The 23,580-nt window shown below is 55.5% G+C and overlaps 1 protein-coding gene and 1 long non-coding RNA gene across 3 annotated transcripts in view; one reads left to right on the top strand and one right to left on the bottom strand.

Moving 5' to 3' along the window:
• Positions 1 to 6,369: 6,369 nt before the first annotated feature.
• On the top strand, positions 6,370 to 15,467 carry ALOX12B (arachidonate 12-lipoxygenase, 12R type). Of its 2 annotated transcripts, XM_058431927.1 has the most exons (14): positions 6,370 to 6,595; positions 6,736 to 6,817; positions 6,947 to 7,039; positions 7,143 to 7,265; positions 7,585 to 7,688; positions 7,977 to 8,149; positions 8,385 to 8,528; positions 10,956 to 11,159; positions 11,406 to 11,492; positions 11,805 to 11,974; positions 12,433 to 12,554; positions 14,420 to 14,520; positions 14,859 to 15,029; positions 15,226 to 15,467. In XM_058431927.1, the coding sequence occupies exons 1-14, from the start codon at positions 6,544 to 6,546 to the stop codon at positions 15,403 to 15,405; spliced, it is 1,806 nt and encodes a 601-aa protein (XP_058287910.1). In that variant the 5' UTR covers positions 6,370 to 6,543; the 3' UTR covers positions 15,406 to 15,467. The 2 variants fall into 2 exon arrangements, with proteins under 2 accessions (XP_058287910.1, XP_058287911.1); XM_058431928.1 differs by lacking the exon at positions 8,385 to 8,528.
• Positions 15,468 to 21,618: 6,151 nt separating this feature from the next.
• LOC131381982 (uncharacterized) overlaps positions 21,619 to 23,580 on the bottom strand; it is a 3,488-nt gene continuing 1,526 nt past the window's right edge. Inside the window, exon 3 of the long non-coding RNA XR_009211105.1 lies at positions 21,619 to 23,258. This is a non-coding gene — a long non-coding RNA (uncharacterized LOC131381982). The remainder of the gene's footprint in view (positions 23,259 to 23,580) is intronic.

The raw sequence follows: 23,580 nt of genomic DNA, 5'->3' as shown, positions 1-23,580 counted from the left end.
TCTGATAAAGATCTGGGGGCCCCACCCTGCCCCCTCCCGCAACTTCCCTAGGGCCCTGGCTCAGGCTGGACTGGCTCCCCCACCCTGAAGGCGCCTTCATCCACGGCATCTTCCATCCGCCCTTTCAGAGGCAGGCCGAGTGCCCTGCCTGCTCTTCCTCCCTGCCAGCTCCCAGAAGGCTTGGAGCCCAGACACCTGCTCACCCACCACCAGCTGGGCCCCGCCCGGGCCTGCCCGGCACGCACCCCGGCCGCCAAGGGCAGCAGCTTTTCCAGGATTTGGCCGGCAGGCCCAGTCACCCCACCTCGCTACCTCACCACTCCACCTCAGAGGCCAGCCCTGTCCACTCCACTCTGTGCCTGGCTTCTCTTGCCTGCCTTGGGCCTTCGTGTGGCCCCTCCACGGTGTCTGGGACTGAGTGCCCCTCTTGCCTCCTGAAGAGCAGCCATGGCCACCTACAAAGTCAGGGTGGCCACAGGCACCGATCTCTTGTCGGGAACACGGGACTCCGTCTCACTGACCATTGTGGGGACGCAAGGAGAGAGCCATAAGCAGCTGCTGAACCACTTTGGGAGAGACTTTGCAACTGGGGCGGTAAGAGAGAGAGAGAGAGTGTGTGTGTGTGTGTGTGTGTGTGTGTGTATGTGTGTCTGTGTCTGTGTGTCTGTGTGTCTTTGTGGCCCCAGGAGGGGTGAAGGTGCGCAGGGGGAGCCAGGTGAGCCGAGCTTGGCCAGGAGAGGCTGGAGAGCCGAGGCACAGCTCTGAAGGCAGTGGGCTTCCCCAGTGCCTCCAGACGCCTTGTCCAGAGCTGGCTTCCAGCCCTCGCCCATGTCCCAGATCTCTGGGCCATCCTTCCCCATCCTGCTCCTTCATCTCTAACCCGTTCAGGCATTCCTCATCTCCCTCCCCATCCTTTTCTTCTCTCTCCCTCTTCCTCAGCCCTCTCTCCTTGTCTCTGCCTATCCTGCATCTCTCTTTTCTCAATCCTTTCCACCTGCTTTCCTTCCCCTTCGCTCTCCTCCCCTTTCTGTCTTACCCCCTCTCCCGCATCCCGTTCTCTTCCATTCTCAGTCACTCTTCCTAATTCAGCTGCCTCCTGTCTCACATTTGCACTGGACTCTCTGTGACTTAAAATGGCATCAGACCAGCCTGTCTAGTGGAAGGCACGCTTTGCGGGCCCTCAGACCTGATTTTGAGTCAGACCCAGCCACCTGCTGCTATGCGACCTTAATAGGTCACTCAATCTATGTGGCCATTCTGAATATCTGCATCTTCATTGGTGAATGGGAGAAGGAGCTGGCTGGACCTCTCCCCACTCGAAAACTGTAGAGTGGTACCCAAGTCCCCAGGGGTCTGAAGGGTTCCTGCAACCTCAGGTGCCTGGAGAGGGGAGTGGGAGAAGATAGGAGCTGGGGATGGAGAGAAGGAGGGGCTGGAGTCCTGCGCAGCCCTGGGTAGAGGGATCTAGTAGGAGACCCCCAAGCTGGAGAAGTCAGAAGGAAGCTCAACGATCAGGTCAATATCCTGTCTCTCCGTCAGTCCAGGGAGGTGAGCATTGCACAGCACGAGCAGGGCCAGGGTGAGGGGCCAGAGGGGTGGGCGGCCTGGGAGCCAGGGTGAAGTCCTGCCCACTCAGCCAGCCTTGCATCCTGCTTAGGTGGACCAGTACACTGTGCAGTGCCCGCAGGACCTGGGTGAGCTCATCATCATCCGCCTGCACAAAGAGCGGTACTCCTTCTTCCCCAAGGACCCTTGGTACTGCAACTACGTGCAGATCTGTGCCCCCAACGGCCGTATCTACCACTTCCCCGCCTACCAGTGGATGGATGGCTACGAGACCCTGGCACTCCGGGAGGCCACAGGTAAGCCCTCATCACCCTGCTCCATCCTGTGACCGTGAGGCCTCTCGCTCCAGTCTGCTACCCTGGCATGGCACCCAGGCTCCCATCAAGCCAGAGGGAGGCCCAGCCCCACCAGGGACTCCTGGGCTCTCCTGCCACTGTCACACATTTCCCTCAGTCAGTGATGCTGCCCCGGGCTCAGCTTGGGGCTGCACACTGGAGGAAGAGAGGTGCCTGAGGCCCGGTGGCTACCCTCAGCATTCCCATCTGGCAGCAGACAGCATTCCCAGAGTGCGCTCCCCGCTACATCTCCAGCCCTCTCTGACTCCAAAAGATGCCCAGCCACTCTAAAAAGACCCCTTGTGATGCTAAGTACAGGCTCAGGACTCTCACAAGAGGCCTATTTATAATGCCAATCATATGCGCTCCAACAAGTCTCCCTGTTACTCCAGCAGGATTCTGTTACTATAACAGGATGCCCCATTATTCCAACCAGCACCTTGCTATCCCGTTTAGAAGCCCTTTGAGTTCAACAGGTCTCCATGGTACTGTGATCTTATAATTATGACGCCCTGGCTTTCTTTTTTTCAGACAGAGTTTCACTCTTGTTGCCCAGGCTGGAGTGCAATGGCACGATCTCGGCTCACTGCAACCTCCACCTCCCGGGTTCAAGCGATTCTCCTGCCTCAGCCTCCTGAGTGGTTGGTACTACAGGCGCGTGCCACCACGCCAAGGCTAATTTTTGTATTTTTAGTAGAGATGGGGTTTCACCATGTTGGCCAGGCTGGTCTCGAACTCCTGACCGCAGGTGATCTGCCTGCCTCAGCCTCCCAAAGTGCTGGCATTACAGGCATGAGCCCCAGTTTTCTAACTGAGCATTTTTAGACTGATGGGATGTTCTATTGCTCCAAAGGACTCCCTATTTTCCCAACAGGACACCGTATTTCTCTAACAGGATGCACTGTTACTCCAAAAGGCCCCCCTTAATCCAGTAAGGATCTGTCCGGTAGAGACTCTGTTGTTCAGATCGACTGTCAGGGTCTCTCCAAGGTTAAGGCTGGCTAAGGCTGCCCAGGGGTTTTTCCAGTTGCTTGGTTACTCCCACGGGAGAGACACAGGACCTGAGTGGCTGAGCTCCTCGCACCCACCCTGCCAGAGCCCCTTGTGTGGTGAGCTGGGCTCAGCTTCCTAATTTGTGGCGCTGCATGGGGACTGGAGGCCTGTCCTCTCTTATCCCCCAGTTCCACCACCTGAGTGTCTGTTGGCTTCCCTTGAGGTGAATGGGAGGGAAAGGCTGAGCTGAGGACACCCAGGGCCCGAAGCCCCATCCTCCCTGCAGCTGACGACCTCTCTTCCGTTTCTCACCGCCCTGTGCTGGAATCTTCCCCCAGGAGTGGGGAACAGGGCCTGAGCTGGGGAAAGGAGAGGCCAGGAAAGCCTGGGAGATGGTGAGCATGCCAAGGGGAGGGTCTCACTGGGGACACAGAGCATCTTCCTGCAGTGACAGGTCTGGGTGACATGGAAGCAGGGGACAGGCAAGGTGACGCTGGTGGCCAGGCAGGAATGGGGTTGGGTGGGGCCGCTGCCACGCAACAGGACAGGGAGACTTGAGTCACCCATAGGGCCCTCAAAGGAGTGAGGCTCCCGCCCTGGGGATGAAAATGAGCTGGGTCTCTGGGTTGCACAACTCCAGGGAGCACTGTTCATCCTGAATACAACATGAGCTGAGGCAGGTGGAGGAGGGAGAGGGTGGCGAGGTAAGGGCCTTGAGGGGAAATGATGGGCTGCAGGCCAGCCTGGGGACCACCAGCCAGGGTGCTGGAGGAAGATGGACTTGGACTTGGGTCTCAGTTCTTCCGCTGACTAGCTGGACATTTGGGCACATTTCCAAATTCTTTTTTTTTTTTTTTTTTGAGATGGAGTCTCGCTCTGTCGCCCTGGAGTGCAGTGGCGCAATCTCGGCTCACTGCAACCTCCGCCTTCCAGGTTCAAGTGATTCTCCTGCCTCAGCCTCCTGAGTAGCTGGGACTACAGGCGTGTGCCACCACGCCCGGCTGATTTTTTGTATTTTTAGTAGAGACGGGGTTTCACCGTGGTAGCCAGGATGGTTTGGATCTCCTGACCTTGTGATCTGCCTGCCTTGGCCTCCCAAAGTGCTGGGATTATAGGTGTGAGCCACCGCACCTGGCCACATTTCCAAATTCTTCTAAACCTTGGTGCCCTCATCTGTAAAATGGAGATAACAACAGAACCTACTTCAAAGTTTGGATGTGAGAATCCAATAAGATGACATCTGAACGGAGTTTGTTTGTTTGTTTGTTTGTTTTTGAGACGGAGTCTCGCTCTGTCACCCAGGCTGGAGTGCAGTGGCATGATCTCAGCTCATTGCAACCTCTGCTTCCTGGGTTCAAGCGATTTTCCTGCTTCAGCCTCCTGAGTAGCTGGGACTACAGGTGCGCGACACCACACCCAGCTAATTTTTGTATTTTTAGTAGAGATGGGGTTTCATCATGTTGGTCAGGCTGGTCTTGAATTCCTGACCTCATGATCCGCCTGCCTTGGCCTCCCAAAGTGCTGGGATTACAGGCGTGAACCACTGCACCTGGCCTGAACGGAATTTTAAAAGGCTTAACAACTGTTGGTGGTCAGAAGCAGCCCGCTATGGGGCAAATCCAGCCTTGTCCCCACGTAATACGTAATAGCGACTGTTTCTCCTTGTGAAATGGGCATGGGGATACAGTCCTTTAGCTGAAACTGCTGACTCCAGTGGTGTTTTGAAATTTGGATTTTATTGAGAAGCTACAAACACATGTATCTGTACACACGTGTGTATGTTTATATAAAATATGTATATATGTACATACCTATCTTCATCTATAAATCTATATCACACACATACCCCATATATTATGTGCTATATCTACCACAGGGCACCCCAATCAAATATACTAACACTTCCCAGTAAAAACTATGACAGTTACACCCAGTAAGTTAAATAAAGATTGTATATAGCCTCAGGGAGATTCACAGCAGGCTTTGTCAACCAATGAATTTGTTGTGGAACAAACAGACAAACAAACTTGATTTCCATAGCTTTCTGTACTTTGTGGTTGTGGAGAAGGGGTCACCAGCCTATAGTAATAGTCACCTGCCTCATAGGGTGCTTCTTAGGCTTGGATTAATAAAAGTAAAGTGTCTACAAAGTGCCTGGTGTTGGGGACCAGCCTCAACACCACCTGTAGGGTACCCAAAGTCCAGTGGTGACGAAGGAATGAGAAGAGACAGGTTAAGAGTGCATAAAGAGTGGGGGCCGGGGGGGCAGCTGCAAAATGGAGGCTGCAAAAGGCCCAGAGTTCTGGTCTCCACACTACTTATTGAGTGCAATCACTTAGATCTAAGAAGCAGATGTTCAGGGCGAAGCAGTGAAAGGGAGGCAGTACGTCATAGGCGTAATCTATAGCAATAGTGGTTTAAATGAATCTCCTTTGTGCTCAAACAGCATATCTTTAACTTATCGGAGAGCAGCTAGTGGGAGTGGGCTTAACTAGGAGCCTGCACGTCTGTCCACATTCCAGATTTCAAAGGAGTGTCTTTCTCCTTGAACACAGTGTTTATAGATAAGACAGCAGGTTACGCTCAGAGCATGGGAACATAATGGCGATAAGAACGCTTTCCTCCTCAGAGGCCTTTTGTGACTTTCCACAACGTATTGTCCCATATTTTTATGGCCAGTTTATACAGGCACCCCACAAGCCCTTTTCCCCACACCTAGGACCTAGTAAGTGCTAAACAACTGGCAGTTATTAATATTTCAGTGGTATATACCCAAAGGAAAAGAAATCAACATATCAAAAAGATGCCTTATTTATCGTGGCACTATTCACACTAGCAAAGATATGGAATCACCCTAAGTGCCCTAATGGATGACTGGATAAAGAAAATGTGCTATATATACACAGTGGAATACTATTCAGTCATGAAAAAAATGAAATCATGTCATTTGCAGCAACATGGATGGAACTGGAAGTCATTAAGTGAAACAAGCCAGACCAGAAAGTCAAATACCGAATGTTCTCACCCATAAATGGGTGTTAAAAAATGTGTACACATGGGCCAGGCGCGGTGGCTCACGCCTATAATCCCAGCACTTTGGGAGGCAGAGGCGGGCCGATGACCTGAAGTCAGGAGTTCGAGACCAGCCTGGACAACATGACGAAACCGCGTGTCTACTAAAAATACAAAAAGTAGCCGGGCGTGGTGGCAGGCGCCTGTAATCCCAGCTACTCGGGACACTGAGGCAGCAGAATCGCTTGAACCCAGGAGGCAGAGGTTGCAGTGAGCTGAGACCGTGCCATTGCATTCCCAGCTGGGTGACAAGAGCAAGACTCCATTTCAAAAAAAAAAAAAAAATTGTGTACACATGGACATAGCAAAACAATAGACAATGGAGACTCTCAAGGGTGAGAGGATGGGAGGGGGTGGATGATGAGAAATTACTTAACGGGTACAATATACGTTATTTGGGTGATGGGTATCCTAAAGCCCTAACTTGGCCACTATGCAATCTATGCATGTAACAACATTGCTCGTCTACTCCATGAATTTATAGAGATAAAAAATATTTCAGTGGGTCTAGAGGAGGGACTTTTTGCAGCAGCAGAGCTCAGCTTGAGGGTAGAGCAAGAGGAAAGAGGGTGGGTCCATGATTCTTTTATCTGATATTTCTGGACAGGACGCACCTTCACTCTCCCAAGGTGAGCCTTCCCACTCCTTGGTCATGGGCCCCCCCAGAGCCGACCTGGGGCACAGAAGCTGAACTCCTGCTTCCTGAAGTGGGCAGGGGTGGGCAGGGGTAAGGGTCAGCCCTTGAGTCCCCTCCTTGGTCTCCCTACAGGAAAGACAACAGCAGATGACTCGCTCCCCGTCCTCCTGGAGCACCGAAGAGAGGAGATCAGAGCCAAGCAGGACTTCTACCAGTGAGGGGGCGGGTGGCAGAGTCTGGGCGCCCAGCAGGGGTCCAGGGAGGTGGGGGACAGTGATGGCTCTGGCCCTTCGCCCTGGGGTGGTGCACCGGCGTGAGGGTCACATCTCGGTTTCCCTTGCAGTTGGCGAGTCTTTCTTCCTGGCCTGCCCAGCTATGTGCACATTCCCAGTTACCGCCCTCCGGTCCGGAGGTATCGCAACCCCAACCGGCCTGAGTAAGGACCCGAAGCTGTGCTGGGCCCCTCCCATGGTTTTCCCCTGGGCGCCTGCCTCCTCCCCGCCCCCTGGATCCCAGTTGCCCTGCGCTTCTCCCCACAGGTGGAATGGCTATATTCCAGGATTCCCAATTCTCATCAACTTTAAGGCCACCAAGTTCCTGAACTTAAATCTCCGCTACTCCTTCCTCAAGACGGCCTCCTTCTTCGTCCGCCTGGGGCCCATGTGAGTGCGTGTGAGTGACGGGAGAACCAGGGCTCCTGCAAGGACTGTCCCTCTCCTCCAACCTTGGCAGCCTCCAAGACAGCCCCAGAGGTTAGAACGGCCAGGAAGGCAGAGGGAGCTGAAACGCAGACCCAGAAAACCTGACACATGATCCCAGAGACCTAGAGATGCAAAGATCTTGAGACATGGGACCCAGAGACTTTGCGACGCACAGACCCTGAAACCCAGAGGCCTAAGTGGGTGGGGCGGCCCCGCCACCCGCCTCAGCCGGCGCCTGGCAGCCCCTCTGACCTCCTCTCCCTGGAATCCCATCTCCTAGGGCACTGGCTTTCAAAGTCCGCGGCCTATTGGACTGCAAACATTCGTGGAAGAGGCTGAAGGACATTAGGAAAATTTTCCCTGGCAAGAAATCTGTCGTCTCCGGTATGGAATGGGGCGTCCCGGATCGAGCAGGGGGAGCCAGGTGGTCTCCTGCGTGCTAGGCAGGCCCCCCACATAGGGGCAGTGGGGCAGGGGAGGCCGCGAGGCGCGCGCGCGCCCTCTGGCGGCTTCTTGGAAAACGTCGCCCCGGGCTCCTCCGGCCGCTCGAGGCTGGGGGCTTCGTTTTCCTCCCCAAGTCCTCTGGGTGCCCATGGTCTTCTTCTGTCCCATGCCTCTCCGTCCCCGAGGGGGGCCGGGCCGCCTTGTGACGCCCTTGCGCCGTCCTCGCAGAGTACGTGGCCGAGCACTGGGCAGAGGACACCTTCTTTGGGTACCAGTACCTCAATGGCGTCAACCCCGGCCTGATCCGCCGCTGCACGCGGATCCCAGACAAGTTCCCCGTCACAGATGACATGGTGTCTCCGTTCCTGGGCGAGGGAACGTGCTTGCAAGCGGAGCTGGAGGTGAGGCCCGCTCCGGCGGAGACCCCGGCCCTCCTCCTGGCCTCCTTCTCGGGCGTCCCCGTCTCTCCCCCGCTCCGGCGCCCGCGCCAGTCCCAGCCATGCCCGCACCCCCCGTCCCCGTCCCTGTCCCCGTCCCACCCCTGCCCCTGGTCGCCAGCGCCCTGTGCACCTGCGGCGCGGGTCACGGGCGCCCCGTGTGGGTGCCTACTTGCCACCCATCGCGGCTCCCCTCCAGAAGGGGAACATTTACCTGGCTGACTACCACATCATGGAGGGCATCCCCACCGTGGAGCTCAGCGGCCGGAAGCAGCACCACTGCGCCCCCCTCTGCCTGCTGCACTTCGGACCCGAGGGCAAGATGTTGCCTATCGCCATCCAGGTGCCTGGGCTGCAGGAGGCGCTGCCGCTGAGACTCTGTGTGCGCGAATGTTCCTCCGAGTGTGCGCGCGCTTATGTGAGCTTGTGGACCTGTGTGTATTCAGCCGTCTCTCGGTATCCTCGAGAGATTGGTTCCAGGACCTCCCCGGGATGCCAAAATCTGCAGATGCTCAAGTTTCTTATATAAAATGTCCCAGTATTGCCGGACGCGGTGGCTCACGCCTGTAATCCCAGCACTTTGGGAGGCCGAGGAGGGCGGATCACGAGGTCAGGAGATCGAGACCATCCTGGCTAACACGGTGAAACCCTGTCTCTACTAAAAATACAAAAAATTAGCCGGACGTGGTGGCGGGCGCCTGTAGTCCCAGCTACTCGGGAGGCTGAGGCAGGAGAATGGCATAAACCCAGGAGGCGGAGCTTGCAGTGAGCCTAGATCATGTCACTGCACTCCAGCCTGGGCGACAGAGCGAGACTCCATCTAAAAAAAAAAAAGTCGCCGGGCGCGGTGGCTCACGCTTGTAATCCCAGCACTTTGGGAGGCCGAGGCGGGCGGATCACGAGGTCAGGAGATCGAGACCACGGTGAAACCTCGTCTCTACTAAAAATACAAAAAAAAAATTAGCCGGGCGTGGTGGCGGGCGCCTGTAGTCCCAGCTACTCGGAGAGGCTGAGGCAGGAGAATGGCGTGAACCCGGGAGACGGAGCTTGCAGTGAGCCGAGATTGCGCCACTGCACTCCAGCCTGGGCAACAGAGCGAGACTCCGTCTCAAACAAACAAACAAACAAACAAACAAACAAAAAGTCCTAGTATTTACATATAACTTACACACATCTTGTGTGTTCGGATCACAGGCGTGAGCCACCGCGTCCGGCCTGGGCACATTTTTCTAGTTCATACAAAAGCCCGGTATGGGCTGGGAGCAGCTCAGGTTTGTATGCCCTAATAGGCTTAGGTGTAGATGCAACTTGCAAGGCTCAAGGACCACCTTGGCAGTTCTCCGCCTCTCACCTGCTTGCTGTCTTGGTCCCCTCAGGTACAGAAGTACAAAGTGCGCTGCTCAGCGGAGCTGGGTGAGCTCTTGCTGCTGTGTGTACACAAGGAGCGCTATGCTTTCTTCCATGTTGCACTCCTGGGCTCAAGCGATTCTCCCGCCTCAGCCTCCCAAAGTACTGGGAGTAGTGAGCCAGCTCGCCCGGCCCTCTTGTGTATTTTAAATCCTCTCTAGGCCCGGTGTGGTGACTCACGCCTGTACTCCCAGCACTTTGGGAGGCCGAGGTGGGCAGATTACCTGAAGTCAGGAGTTCAAGACCAGCCTGGCCAAAATGGGGAAACCCCATCTTTACTAAAACTACAAAAATCAGCTGGGCATGGTGGGGGGCGGCACCTGTAGTCCCAGATATTCAGGAGGCTGAGGCAGGAGAATCTCTTAAACCCAGGAGGCAGAGGTTGCAGTGAGCGGAGATCGTGCCACTGCACTCCAGCCTGGTGACAGAGCAAGACTCCGTCTCAAAAAAAAAAAAAAAAAAAAAAAAAAGAAATAAAATAAATCCTTTCTGGATTACTTATAGTACCCAATACAATACAGTGTAAATGCTATGTAGATAGTTGTTACACTGTGTTGTTTAGGGAATGACAAGGAAAAAAAGTCTGTACATGTTCAGTAGAGACACTTTTTTTCCCAGAATATTTTCCCTCTGTTGTTAGTGGAATCCACCAGTGTTGAACTCATGGATACGGAGGGCTGGCTGTATGCCCCTATGTGTGTGCATCTGTTAGTGTGTGCATGTATATGTGTCTGTGGAGTGTGCTTGTTTCTTTGACTTCATCCATCCATCCACCTGGAAAACCAATCCCTGAAGGGGGTCAGGTCCCTACTGGAAATACTGAGATAATTATACTGGTCTGGCAGAGGAAGGAACTAGGTGTTTCCTTCCCAGAGGTCCCCCCAAGGGTCATGTGCAAGTTAGAAAGAGGCTCCCTCTGGGTGGATGGGCCAGAGCCCCAGAGCCTGATGCTCCTGGCTCCTTAGTGGAACAGTGTAGGCTGATTTCAGTGATCTGCCTGCCCCCTGAGGGGCTAGGAATCCTTGTGCAGTGCACAACCTGCGCATCTGAATGTGGTGGAGGTGTGGCTGAAGTAAGGAAGTCTTGCCAGAGGAGGCAGCTTGTGAGATGGTTCTTGAAGAATAAGTGGGAGCTGCCAGGTAGAGACAGGGGCGAGAGGAAGGTACTGCAGTTGAGCAGAGTGAATGGCAAGATCAAATGTGGGGAGGGAGGAAAGGCCCAGGGGTGCTCAGGGGACCAGTGGGACCAGAGCTTGGGAGTGTTTTTACCTTCTCATACTCCCTTTTGCCTCCTTCCTGCGGTGGGGACTTTGTGTGTGTGGGTCTCTGCCCTCACCTAACCCTTTCTCTTTCACCACCCCTAGCTCAGCCAGACCCCTGGGCCGGATTGCCCCATCTTCCTGCCCAGTGATTCTGAGTGGGACTGGCTGCTAGCCAAGACGTGGGTGCGCTATGCGGAGTTCTACAGCCACGAGGCCATCGCCCACCTGCTGGAGACCCACCTCATTGCCGAGGCCTTCTGCCTGGCCTTGCTGAGGAATCTGCCCATGTGCCACCCCCTCTACAAGGTGTGGGCTTGGGGGAAGGGGCCTCCCCCAGGCATCATGGCCCTTACCTGGCCTCGGAAAGTCCCCAGGCCAACTGAGCAGTCAGAGAGACTCCAGTCAGCCTGGGGGGCATCTGGGAACCACGAGAGAGGGCTTGGCATAGGGACTTCCCAGAGTGAGCAGATCTGATGTTACAGAAATGGGGAGCTGAGCTCCTTTGGGGGCCACTTCAGCCCTCTCTCTTCATCCTCCTTGCTCTCCCCACAGCTCCTCATCCCCCACACCCGATACACCGTCCAGATCAACAGCATTGGCCGGGCTGTTCTCCTCAATGAGGGGGGGCTCTCTGCCAAGGTAAGACTTCTGCCCCCAACCCCAACGAAACATTTGCTTTCCTCTGGCCTTTGCAGTTAGACAAAGAGCAGGACTTCCCACTTGCCTTTGGGTCATCATGAGGGTGCATGAAGGGAGGGAACTCGATGAAGTGGGTTCTCCTGTCTAGAAAGGAGCAGAGGCAGGGCTGGTGTGCTGCTCCGGAGCAGGAGAGTTCCTGGAGGTGGGGTGGGCTGGGTCGGGGGTTACAGGGGCACTTACTGGGATCCTAGAGGACCTGAAGGGGTGCCAGGGATGCCCATCTGGCTCCAGGATCTGCCTCCTCTCTCACAGGGCATGTCCCTGGGCGTGGAAGGCTTTGCTGAGGTGATGGTACGGGCTCTGTCGGAGCTCACCTATGAAAGCCTCTACCTCCCCAATGACTTTGTGGAGCGTGGGGTCCAGGACCTGCCTGGATATTACTACCGCGACGACAGCTTGGCGGTGTGGAATGCACTGGAGAGGTGAGCTCAGGACAGCAGTGGGTGGCTCTCAGGGTGGACACCCTGGGATGTTGGAGAGGGTGTGGGGAGCTTCTAGATAACTGAGTGTGGGTCTGATGTCATCCAGGAGCTTGGCCTTGGGGAAGGGGCCTGGGGTCTGTGTGTCCATCACACCTACACCTGCAGCCCAGCAGGCCCCTTCCTTGCTCGGGTCCCCAGCCCACCTCTGCTGGCCAGATCCCTTCTGGGATCTGAGGCGCCTGTAGGCCTTGCCCATCGCTTAAAAGGGAGTGCTCTGGGTGTGTTCTGGCCTTGCCAAGCCACCCTCTCCACTTCTGCCCCACAGGACTTGCCCTCCCACAGGCCTGGGGCAGCTCTGGGGCCAACTGAGGTCAGGGCACCCTGGGGGAGGTGGGAGAAGCCTGGCTGAGGAGTGGGAGGGGAGGAGGATCCAAACTGAGGCCCTGTCCCCTGGTCAGGTATGTGACAGAGATCATCACCTACTATTACCCGAGTGACGCCGCCGTGGAGGGTGACCCGGAATTGCAGTCCTGGGTGCAGGAAATATTTAAAGAGTGCCTCCTTGGGCGGGAGAGCTCAGGTATGGGCCTGGACACCTGGGCAATCGGGGGAGCTGGAGCTGAAGGGCAGCCCCCAGGCAGGTCTGCTAGGGCCCTCCTGGGCTGGATCAGAACATATTTTATTGTAGACTGAAGGAGACCAAATTGCCGCCCTAGGATTTTGACAAGCTCTTCTCTGGCCCCTGGAGCAGTGGCATCTCAGAGAGGTTGGGGAAGAAAACATGGCTGGCAATGGGTCCCTGTCTGAGATCAGGGGCTGTGGGTCATCTCTGCAGAGACCTGGAGGGGTCCCAGCCCCACCCCAGAAACAAATCTTTGTGGACCGTGAAATGGGGTATGAGCTCCAACAGGAAAGGGCAGGAGGCCAGGGAGCTGGCAGGGGGGAGCTGGCAGCTCCAGGAGAGGGGTGAAAGCGCCCTGAGGTCCTGCCACCTGGGTACACACTCAACAAATATCCAGTGAGCATCCACAATGCAACACTGTGCTGGTTATTGAAGAGGCAAAAGGGAAAAAAACAGGTGGTGAAGGTGCCTGCCTTCAAGGAGTTCACAGTCTGGGGTGGCAGGTATTTCCCTAAAGTAAGTTGTGGGGAAGCCCAGGGAAGGTGCCTAACCCACCCTGGGAAGGGGTAGTGGAGGGAAGATAGGGCAGGAGCAGCAAGCTAAGATCTAGCTAAAATCGAACTTCTTGGCTAACATCTAGCTAAGATCTGCGGGATGGAGAGGTTAGCGTCGAGATGACGGAGGACAGGGATGGAGAGTTCTGCACGGGAGCAGCATGTGGAAAGTTGAGAAAGCCAGAGAGAGCATAGGGAGTTCCAGGAGCTGCTTACTGTAATCACGTTCTCTGCAACTGGAGCTTAGGGTGGGATGTGGGCAGGTTCCCAGTGGGCTGAGGCTGAGGCTGTGAGCAGCCGCCAGGCTGCACAGCCTGGTTAAGGGCCAGAGGGAGCCATCGAGGGTTTTGCAAGGAGATCAGACTTGTATGCTAGAATATCAGGCTGCACTGGCAGTCAGGAGACAGTTAGGGAAGCTGTTGTGTGTCCAGGAGGGAAGACTGGGGACCTGACTAGGGTGGGGGCTGTGGCGATGCCACAGAGAATTCCAGAGCTAGAAATGACAGGACTGGGTGATAGTTTGAGTTTGGTGGTGAGGGGAGGGGGAGGGGAGGGAGGAGCCAAGGGCGACTCCACGTTTCAGACTTTCGCAACTGGATAAATGAGGTATGTCACCCATTGAGCTGGGGGCTAACAGGAGGAGCGGTTAGGGAGGAAGATGATGGGTCTGGTTTGAATATGTGGGACTTTTGGAACCTGAGATCACCATGGTAACCAGGACACACGGGACAACAGGAAAGAGAAGCAATCTGAGGTTCACACGGGACAACAGGAAAGAGAAGCCAGCAGCTTGGTAGGGAAGAGGTGTGGGACTGAGAAATCCATCCGGAGTGGGCACAGAGTCCGGAAGGAGGTGATGGAGGGAGTGGAGGGCGGGGGTTGGGTTGAGTCGGGGCAGGACTCTTCCGAAGGAACGAAGGAACCCAGGAAAGCCTCCTGCCTCTCCCAACATCCCCAGGCCTGGGACCAGAGCGGCATCCCCAGGGAAACTGGAAGAGAGATCTGAGGGCCACAGGTTAGGCAGGGGCCAGGAGCAGCCCTGGAGGACTTCTGGCCAAGGCCTGCAGCCCTCCGTCCCCAGCCTTATGATCTGGATTAGGGGAGATGGGGTTGCTGCCACAGGAGGGTCACGCAGGCAGGATGAGGGTACGGATGCGGCAGCTTGAAGCTTTTGCAAAACGGTGAGAGCGGGGCATGGTGGCGCCCTCTGCCGGGCAGCCAGTACTAGGGCACGACTGACGCCGCCTGGGCTTTTCCCCCGCCGGTCAGGCTTCCCCAGGTGCTTGCGAACCGTGCCTGAGCTGATCCGATATGTCACCATAGTCATCTACACCTGCTCTGCCAAGCACGCCGCTGTCAACACAGGCCAGGTACCGGTGCTCTCACCAGCCCAGGCCCAGCCCCAGGCTCAGACCTTCTAAATTTCGTCCGTGCCCCAACCTCAAATCCAGCCTCAGCCATAATCCCTGGTCCAGCCTCAACTTGTTCCAGCTTCAACTCCAGTACCAACGGAAACCGAGCCTCAGCCCCAACTCTCAGCCCCAGCCCCACACCCACCCCCACCCCTAGTCTAACCAACCCAGCCCAGCCTCAGCGCCAAGGCCGGGGAGTAGAAGTCAGCGACTGGAGGGCGGGTGGTCAGCGCCTGGCGGAAGGAAACTCCTGGGGTACTCTTCCACCCAGACCCGCGCCTCTATCCCACCTCCAGATGGAGTTCACCGCCTGGATGCCCAACTTCCCAGCGTCCATGCGGAATCCACCGATTCAGGCTAAGGGGCTGACCACTCTGGAGACCTTCATGGACACGTTGCCAGATGTAAAGACCACGTGCATCACGCTGCTGGTGCTCTGGACCCTCAGCCGCGAGCCTGACGACAGGGTGCGAGATGGGGTGGGGGACTCTGAGCACAGGGAGGGGGCCAGGAGGCGGGGAGGGGGAGGACAACTGGCGGCGTCAAGAGGGGAGCAGGGAGTGAGAGGCCACTGAAACCAAAGGGTGGAGGGGCCAGGGCCACCGGCAGGAGGAGGGGCTGCTGGCCAGCCCTGGTCCCAGCTGTCGAGCTCTCTGCCTGCAGCGGCCCCTGGGACACTTCCCGGACATTCACTTCGTGGAGGAGGCCCCGCGGAGGAGCATAGAGGCGTTCCGCCAGCGCCTGAACCAGATCTCACACGACATCCGCCAGCGCAACAAGTGCCTTCCCATCCCCTACTACTACCTGGACCCGGCGCTGATTGAGAACAGCATTTCTATTTAGGAGCGCGCTTCCCGTCTCTCCTCTCCCCATCCTGTGCCCTCCTATTTTCAAAAAAACAAAAACCAAAACACCAAACAAACAAAAAAACAGAAAACTTACCTTTCCCTGGGTCTGGCTGTGAGTGTGCGCGGCAAGTTACTGGGGCGCTGGCGGCAAGGCTGGCGCCGCGGGGTGCGGGTGCAGGCTGTGCTCTCTCACCGCGATTCCGTTCTCTGCGGCCGCTGGGTCCAGGTAGGAGTAGGGCAGCCCCAGGCCCGGGCTCCATTCCAGGACGTCCGCCGAGATCTGGGCCAGGTGGCTCTGCAAGGCGGCGATGCTCCGCCCCGGGGCCTTCTCGGTGAAGTGCTCCTCTGGGTAGGTGTCCAGGAGGGGAGAAGGAAAGGCTGGGACCTTGGCCGGCTGCATTTTCAGCCCACAACGATTCTGTTCCATCTAAAGTCTCCCTACCAGGGGACTTAGTCCACCCAAGCCCAGCCCACGTAGGGGTCCTGGACCACTCCAGACCCATCCAACTTGAAACATAAAACACCCGCGCACCTAGAAAAAAGACTGCGGGCCACAAGAAACCCAGACCACCCCAAGCCCGGCTCACTCTGAAGCCCAGACCACTCTAAGCTCCACCTACTAGGAGTCCACAACACCCTAAACCACACCCACCAGCAACCTAGTGGCTGCAAGCCCTGCCACCTACGAGCCCAGCCTGCTAAGTGCACCCTCCTAGTAGCTATTGTCCCCAGGATCCCCTCCTAAATGTTCCCACTCTCTAGAAGCTGAAACCCCAGCCATCTTGCTTATGGTGTCCTTGGTTTCATTGCTGAACCCCCACAGGAGCACCAGGGTGTGGTGTGTGGCATTGACCTCAGGGAGTGAGGCTGCTAGTTCTGTCTGGCCCTTGGCGGTGGGCAGGGCAAGCCACGGGATGATAGGAATATTGGGGATCCAGGGACTGAATTCAGACCGACCCCCGCAAACTCAGTACAGAGCTTCCAGTGCTGCTAGGGCTGCTCCTCCCGCGACCCTGCTTGTCCCCCAGGTCTGGCACTGGCTTACCTGGCCGCTGTTGATGGCAGCATGTTGGGCTGAGCAGGTGAAGATGATCATTGTGAAACACCAGATGAGCCCAGCACAGTGGCCCAGGGTGGCGGGGACCCCTAGATGGGAGTAGGGTAGAGAGAACAGAGCTGAGACCCAAGAGGCTGCTGCCCTGGGGCACTGGACACCACCTCTGAGAGCACTTGGCTTGGAAAACCCTCCTGGAAGATCTCCCTGACCCAGGCCTGGAGCTCCGAGTCCCTGCTCACTGCCGTGTTGTCCGGGTAGTAGATGTTAACAATATTGGTCCCAAAGCTGGGGGGTCGGGAATACATGGTGACTAATACTCGGGAGGCAACACTGCACAGGGGTGTGGGTTGGAAGGGGCCACTGAGACCTGCTGCCCACAAAGGAGGAAACTGAGGCCAGGGAAGGAAAACAGCCAACCACAGAGTGAACTGCAGAGCCGAGATCAAACCGGGAGGCTGTGGTCTTCACCGTGGCATGCAAACAGAGGCCCGAGGGCCATGACTGATCTGCAGATGTGTTTTGATCAGCTGGCAAGGTTTTTCTGTTTGTTTTTCAAGTTGAATCACTTGCCAACATTTAAATATTAGAAGATGTCTGGTTTCTGCTGAAAAATCAGAAGATCTGGTCACAGTGATAGCTGGGTCGCCACTGTCCCCGTCAGACAAACATGAGTTTCCCACTGGCCATGGTCCCTGCCCACTCTTCTTCCTTAGCTTTTCTCTGCTCACTGGTCCTGCAGGCATTTGGATTCCAGACCACGGGGAAGGATGAGACACCAGGTCCATCTGCGTTAGGACCGGCTGATTGGGTTCATTTCATCCACTGGTTTCCAAAGGGCCCTCCATCCCCAGCCATAGTAGGATGTGCAGACCCCCTGCTGAGGAAGGAGCTCCTGCTGCAGATGTTCATATAGGGGGAGTCCCTGAGGACTCCAAGGGGGAGGTGGGACATGAGTTGGGCTTGAAGCAGGGGCAGAATTTGAATTGGGAGAGAGGGAGAAATTAGGGTGTCTTGTCTCCCTAGGCCCAGTGTGTGCTGAGGTGGAAGAATGGAAGTAGGGGCAGATTTCAGAGGGGCTGAGCTACAGGGAATGCAGCATTGCATGTGGCGAGCCACTGGGCACCACTTGAGGCTAATGGGCAGCGGCACCGCCATCAATCTCAGTGCTGGAGGGAGGCCATTATGCAGACTGGTGGCGGGAGCTGGGAACCTGCAGGAAGACAGATGTTAAGAGGATCTGGCCATTGGGGTGGAGGCCACAGCTATACCCCAAGGCAGTCTCCTATGAGGAAGATTTCGATGGAAAAACCTGGAGACACAGTGACTTTATCTATGGGGTGAATAATAATCTTTTTTTTTTTTTTTTTTTTTTTTTGAGACGGAGTTTTGCTCTTGTTGCCGGGCTGGAGTGCTACGGCATGATCTTGCTCACTGCAACCTCCGCCTCCTGGGTTCAAGTGATTCTCCTGCTTCAGCCTCCCCAGTAGCTGGGATTTATAGGCGCCTGCCACTACACCCAGCTAACTTTTGTATTTTTAGTAGAGGCGGGGTTTTGCCATGTAGGCCAGGCTGGTCTCGAACTCCTGACTTCAAGTGATCCGTCCACCTCGGCCTCCCAAAGTGCTGGGATTACAGGCGTGAGCCGCCGCACCCAGCATAATAATCTTAATAGCTAATCTCAGAGAGCACTTTCTGTGCACTGGGGTTTGTTCTTAGGGTTTTGGATTGAATAAGAATAATAAGCTATACCACAGGTGCTCTTATTACCCTCGTTGTCAGATGAGGAAACAGGCACAGGGAGGTTAAATAACTTCCCAACACAGCTGGGAAGGATCAAGAGTAAGCAGGAAGGGCTTGGAGACAGCAGTGTGTTTGAGCAGGAGGTTGGGGGAAGGTTGAATAAACCAACAGGGGTATAGCCGAGGGTGAGAGGGTTGCAGCCCTCAGGCCCCAGGGGAGTGTCACCTCTCTATGGCTGCCCAGATCTGGAGTGTAGTAGTGGGCGAGGTCCTGGACCTTGAGGTCAGCCAGCTGGAGGGACAGGTAGAGGGCGTGGTAGGTGGCAGCTGCCAGCCCTTTGGTGATCAGCTCCAGGCTGCCCACCTGTCCCAACAACGTTGGTTGCAATGAGCAGAGAGCTCACTCCTGCCTCTAGCAGGGGCTCCAGACCACATCTCAGGCCTCCCCTGGCCCTCTGTGCTCACCCCAAGATCCCAGGCCTCCAAGGCCTTGACCTGCTGGATGAGCTTTCCTGGTACAAAGAGCCCAGTGCGGGCTGGATGTTGATGTGGAAGGTACAGAAGAAAGGGGAAGCCAGAGTCAGAGGTCAGATCAGGCAGCCCCGGGTCTCCCACAGCTGTGGGCACTGAGAGGAGGGTTCCTCCCTGCCTTGAAAATGGGTGGCTCGTGGGCAGCTGCCGTAGCATGGACAAAGCAAAAGCTCCACCACAAAGTGGATTCGAAGTAGATGAGTGACCGTCTTGTGCACCAGGAACTTTGAGTGTCACACCCAGGTCTTGGCCAGGAACCAGTCTTCAGCTGGGTCACTGGGCTGGAAGATGGGGCTGTCTAGGCTGGGTGTCTGAGTGAGCTGGAGTGGGGGCACAGGAGAGGGCAAGCATTGGGCAGAAACTGGGGAAGGGCAGCCCATCACCACGTCCATGGGGCCAGAATAAGGGAGGAGACCACCCCTCATATTGTCTTATGCCCAGTTTCTGCCTCCAAAGAAAGAAGAAGTAAAAACTAAGGCAGAAATGAAATCCACAGGCAGACAGCCTGGCACCACACCCTGGGTCTGGTAGTTAAAGATCAACCCCTGACCTAATTGCTTATGTTATCTATAGATTCTAGACATTGTATAGAAAAGCACTGTGAAAATCCCTGTCCTGTTCTGTTCTGTTCTAATTGCCGGTGCATGCAGCCCCCAGTCACGTACCTGCTGCTTGCTCAATCGATCACGACCCTCTCAAGCGGACCCCCTTAGAGTTGTGAGCCCTTAAGAGGGACAGGAATTGCTCACTCGAGGAGCTCGGTTTTTGAGACGTGAGTCTTGCCGATGGTCCTGGCTGAATAAAGCCCTTCCTTCTTTAACTTGATGTCTGAGGGGTTTTGTCTGCGGCTCGTCCTGCTACAAAATCACATGAATTTTGACCAGCTGTGTGACCTTGGGAAAGTTTATTAACCTCTCTGTGGTTCAGGTTCCTCATTAGTAAGACAAGGTTGATGAGAATAATCTCCTTGAGAGGTGAAGTGACCCAAGGCACCATGTTGGCTGACTTCCCTGTACCAGTCCAGACATCCAGAGCCCCAGTTGTGTGGGGCAGACTGGAAGGATGGGAAGGGAGGGTGTGGACACCTCCCGAAGGGGTTATGTTTTTAACTATTAGGAACACAGTTGAACTGCCAAAGGTGCGTGACTCAGTAGAATCGATTCTGACACCCTGTCAAGGGGCAATTTGTTCTCTTGAGTATCATAACCTTTCTATCAAGATGGAAATCAAAGAGGACAAAACAGAAAGACAAACTTGAGAGGGGCTGAGGAGGATTGGAGAGGTGATGTCACCAGGCACAGTGGCACTGGGAGGAGGCAACCTTTCAATCATCCTGAGGATGTAATAGACTTCCCCCACCCCACCCACCAGTCCCCCAAGGCCCTGCCTGGCTGACCAGAATGGCAAGGGGTAGCAAGGGCCCATTGCCTTTGGGACGCTGGTGCAGCAGGATCAGGGGTGCAGTCATGAACTAGGGCATCCCATGAATGATGCTGAGGTAGAGGCCTGAGAGGATGGCATGGTCCACCAGGTACAGAGAGCCCCTTTAGGGGAGTAGTGGAGGAGGAGGAGGAGGGCTGAGCAGGCTTGGGTGAGGAAAGGGGAGTTATTATGAACCTGGAAGTATTTCACTTAAAGGAACTTCATTCTCTGGAGCCAGTGGGGTGTTCCAACTCAGAGCCACTTTCTGGTTCCAAAGAAAGAAGCACCTCCCCTCTTCCCCCACCCAAGTATTGAAGGTGACTCTGCTGTGGCCAGGCCCAAGCATCAACGAGAGACAGTGAAAGAAGTGCGCCCCGCTGGAGGTCAGCAAGAAATCCACCCTCCTGGGGTCGCAGCACACCCCACCCCAGTAGCCCAGAGAGGGGAGAGCAGCAGCTCTGGGGGGCACTCAGATCAGCTGCAGAGCATCCTCGGAAACCATGGCAACCAACGCATCACTATGGTTTCTGTGCTGGGAGGGCCTGCCAATGCATGGCACCTGGCAAAGTAGCAAGAGAGAGCACATTCCTCACTCAGCCCTGCCCCTCAGCCCTCACCATCTCAGAACAATGCCCCTCCCTCCACTGGCACCTGCTCAGCCTGCAGACTGGTCCCAGGGTCCAGCGCGGGGACCATCATGGCATCAGTGACCAGGAAATTCTTTGGGAGGCAGTGACAGTGGTGGATCAGGATGGAGTTGAGGTCATTCAGAAACTGGGAGGTGAAGGAGGCGAAAAGGGTGTCCTCATCCTCCTTCTAGTCTCAAATGCATACTCTGCAGAGGGTGGGTGTGGGGAGGGTCACCCTGGTCCTCTGCCTGCAGCATGACCACCACCGTCAGACCCATCTCCAACTTCCCAGGATAGCCACTTCCTGATGCTGATGGCTGGGCTGGGCTTCCGTCCTCCCTACCACAACGGGTTGGATGACTTGACTTTTCCAAGTGGTTTTCTTAGAAAACAAAGGATTGCAGGTTTGGTTTCTGCCTGAGGAGTCATCTGAACTCCCTTGGCCCCACCTGTTTTGGGGGAAGCCTAACACGCTCTGTGATGTGCACTAAGGCCTCATCTAGGATGAGCTGAATTTGAGAAAACTGGAATACTAAAGAATGCTGGGCCCCAGCACGGCCCATCCATCCGGGCTTCCGCTCCACAGAGGCCCTTTCGATTCCCTGCCAAAACTCACCAGTCCCAAGTCCCATTCTCCTGCTACTTTGCCACAAGGCAGTGTGGATGATTTGTTAAACCAGAGTGATCATTTAATAAGAGGTTGCACTGCTTTGGGGCATGGCACTGGTGCTAGGGTTTCTGAACCAAGAGTTTGACCTGTATAGTTTAAATGCATCGTGCACCCAGGGGGGGACAAGAAATTGGAGAGTGAGTACAACTGAATCTCCCGGCTTGGTTTATTTGTTTTTTATTTATTATTTATTTATTTATTTGAGATGGAGTTTTGCTCTTTCGCCCAGGCTGGAGTACAGTGGCACAATTTCGGCTCACTACAACCTCCGCCTCCAGGGTTCAAGCGATTATCCTGCCTCAGCCTCCTAAATAGCTGAGATTACAGGTGCCTGCCACCATGCCTGGCTAATTTTTGTATTTTTAGTAGAGACGGGGGTTTCACCATGTTGGTCAGGCTGGTCTCGAACTCCTGACCTCAGGTGATCCACCTGCCTCGACCTCCCAAGCTTGGTTTTTCTCTCTTTCTCTTTCTGTCTCTCTCTCTCTCTCTTTCTTTGAGACACAGTTTCTCTCTGTTGCCCAGGCTGGAACGCAGTTGCGCGATCTCTGCTCACTGCAAGCTCTGCCTCCCAGGTTCACACCATTCTCCTGCCTCAGCCTCCCAAGTAGCTGGGACTACAGGTGCCCACCACAACCCTGGCTAATTTTGTTTTTGTATTTTTAGTAGAGATGGGGTTTCGCTGTGTTAGCCAGGATGGCCTCCATCTCCTGACCTCGTGATCCTCCTTGCCCTGCCTGGCCCGTCTGGGCCTTCCAAAGTGCTGGATTACAGGCGGGAGCCACTACGCCCCACCCAAGCTTGATTTATTTTCAAGTCTGCATGCCTAGGTCCCCAAGCAAGTAGGCACAATTTCAGAAGGAAAAAGTCTTTTTGCTTCAGCCTTTTTTTCCCTTAAATTGCTGAGGATATTCAAGGGACTGGTGTTCCCAGTGTTGGGGACAGTTTGAAGAAGTAGGTATGAAGGGGCGTGTAGATCAGTACACAGACCCCAGTCCCCTGATTGAATTTCAGCTGCCTCAGCAGCTTGGCTTCCTGTGGGACCGAAGTCGTGGGCATCCAGAGAGGGCAGAAAAGGAGCATTGGTGTTTGCCTTGGCAAAGAAGCAAAGTTGTTAGAACTGACTTTGGCCATTCTTTTGAAAGCCCTGATAGGTAAGAATGGCTGGGTGAACATGGGCAATCACCCCATGATAAGAGAGGACGTGTTGGGTGGGGCATCCTCCCAGGGTCCTTCAGCCCTGACCTTCTTCCCACACAGAAGTCACCGCTGGGCCAGACGCGGTGGCTCACGCCTGTAATCCCAACACTTTGGGAGGCTGAGGTGGGCGGATCAGGAAGTCAGCAGTTCGAGACCAGCCTGACCAACATGGTGAAACGCTGTCTCTCCTGAAAATACAAAACTTAGCCAGGCGTGGTGGTGGGTGCCTGTAGTCCCAGCTACTCAGGAGGCTGAGGTAGGAGAATCGCTTGAAACCAGGAGGCGGAGGTTGCAGGGAGCCGAGCACAATGGCAGGATGTGTACATTCTCAGGGCAGAAATGAGCTTCTTCAAAGGACAGGTGGGAACTGGTGGCAGCTGAGAACAAGTTCTGTGATTTCCAGAATGTTCTAATTTTGGCTTTCTTGTTCTCAGTCCCACAAGGTGGCCACCGAGGACCCTCTGGCCCTGCCGCAGCCACCTTGCCCCTCCTCCCTCACCCTGCAGACCTGACACCTTGGTGTGGGGAAGATGAAGGTATGCTGATCCCTTTTCCAGAGCCCTGGCTGTCCAGCAGTCCTGCAGCTTCAGGGCAATGTTCCTGCAGAAACAAAGACAGAATGGCACGGGTTGCGGAGGGGATCCAGGTGCAGAGAGGGAGATCTTAGCCCCCAGCCTCTCTCCTCCTCTCCCCAGACCTGGGGTGGGAGCATCTCTGAACCAGAGTGTTGGCCAGCCCCTGGCCTCTGCGTCTGCTTTGCCTCTTCCCCTAGGGATGGAGAAGCTCTGCCCACTCCACCTTCCCCCCAAGGCAGACCCTGCTTCAGTACCTGCTTCATCACCTGAGGTCGTCCGCATCCGTTCACTGAGCCCCAACTCGACAGCTCAGGCCAGAGGGGGCCAAAGAGTAAAGTCGGTGGGAA

The sequence above is a fragment of the Hylobates moloch genome, unplaced genomic scaffold (genome assembly GCF_009828535.3).
Source record: "Hylobates moloch isolate HMO894 unplaced genomic scaffold, HMol_V3 SCAFFOLD_19, whole genome shotgun sequence".
Classification (NCBI taxonomy): domain Eukaryota; kingdom Metazoa; phylum Chordata; class Mammalia; order Primates; family Hylobatidae; genus Hylobates; species Hylobates moloch.
Note: the sequence above shows the minus strand (reverse complement) of the source record. Positions and strands in the feature narration are given on the sequence as shown.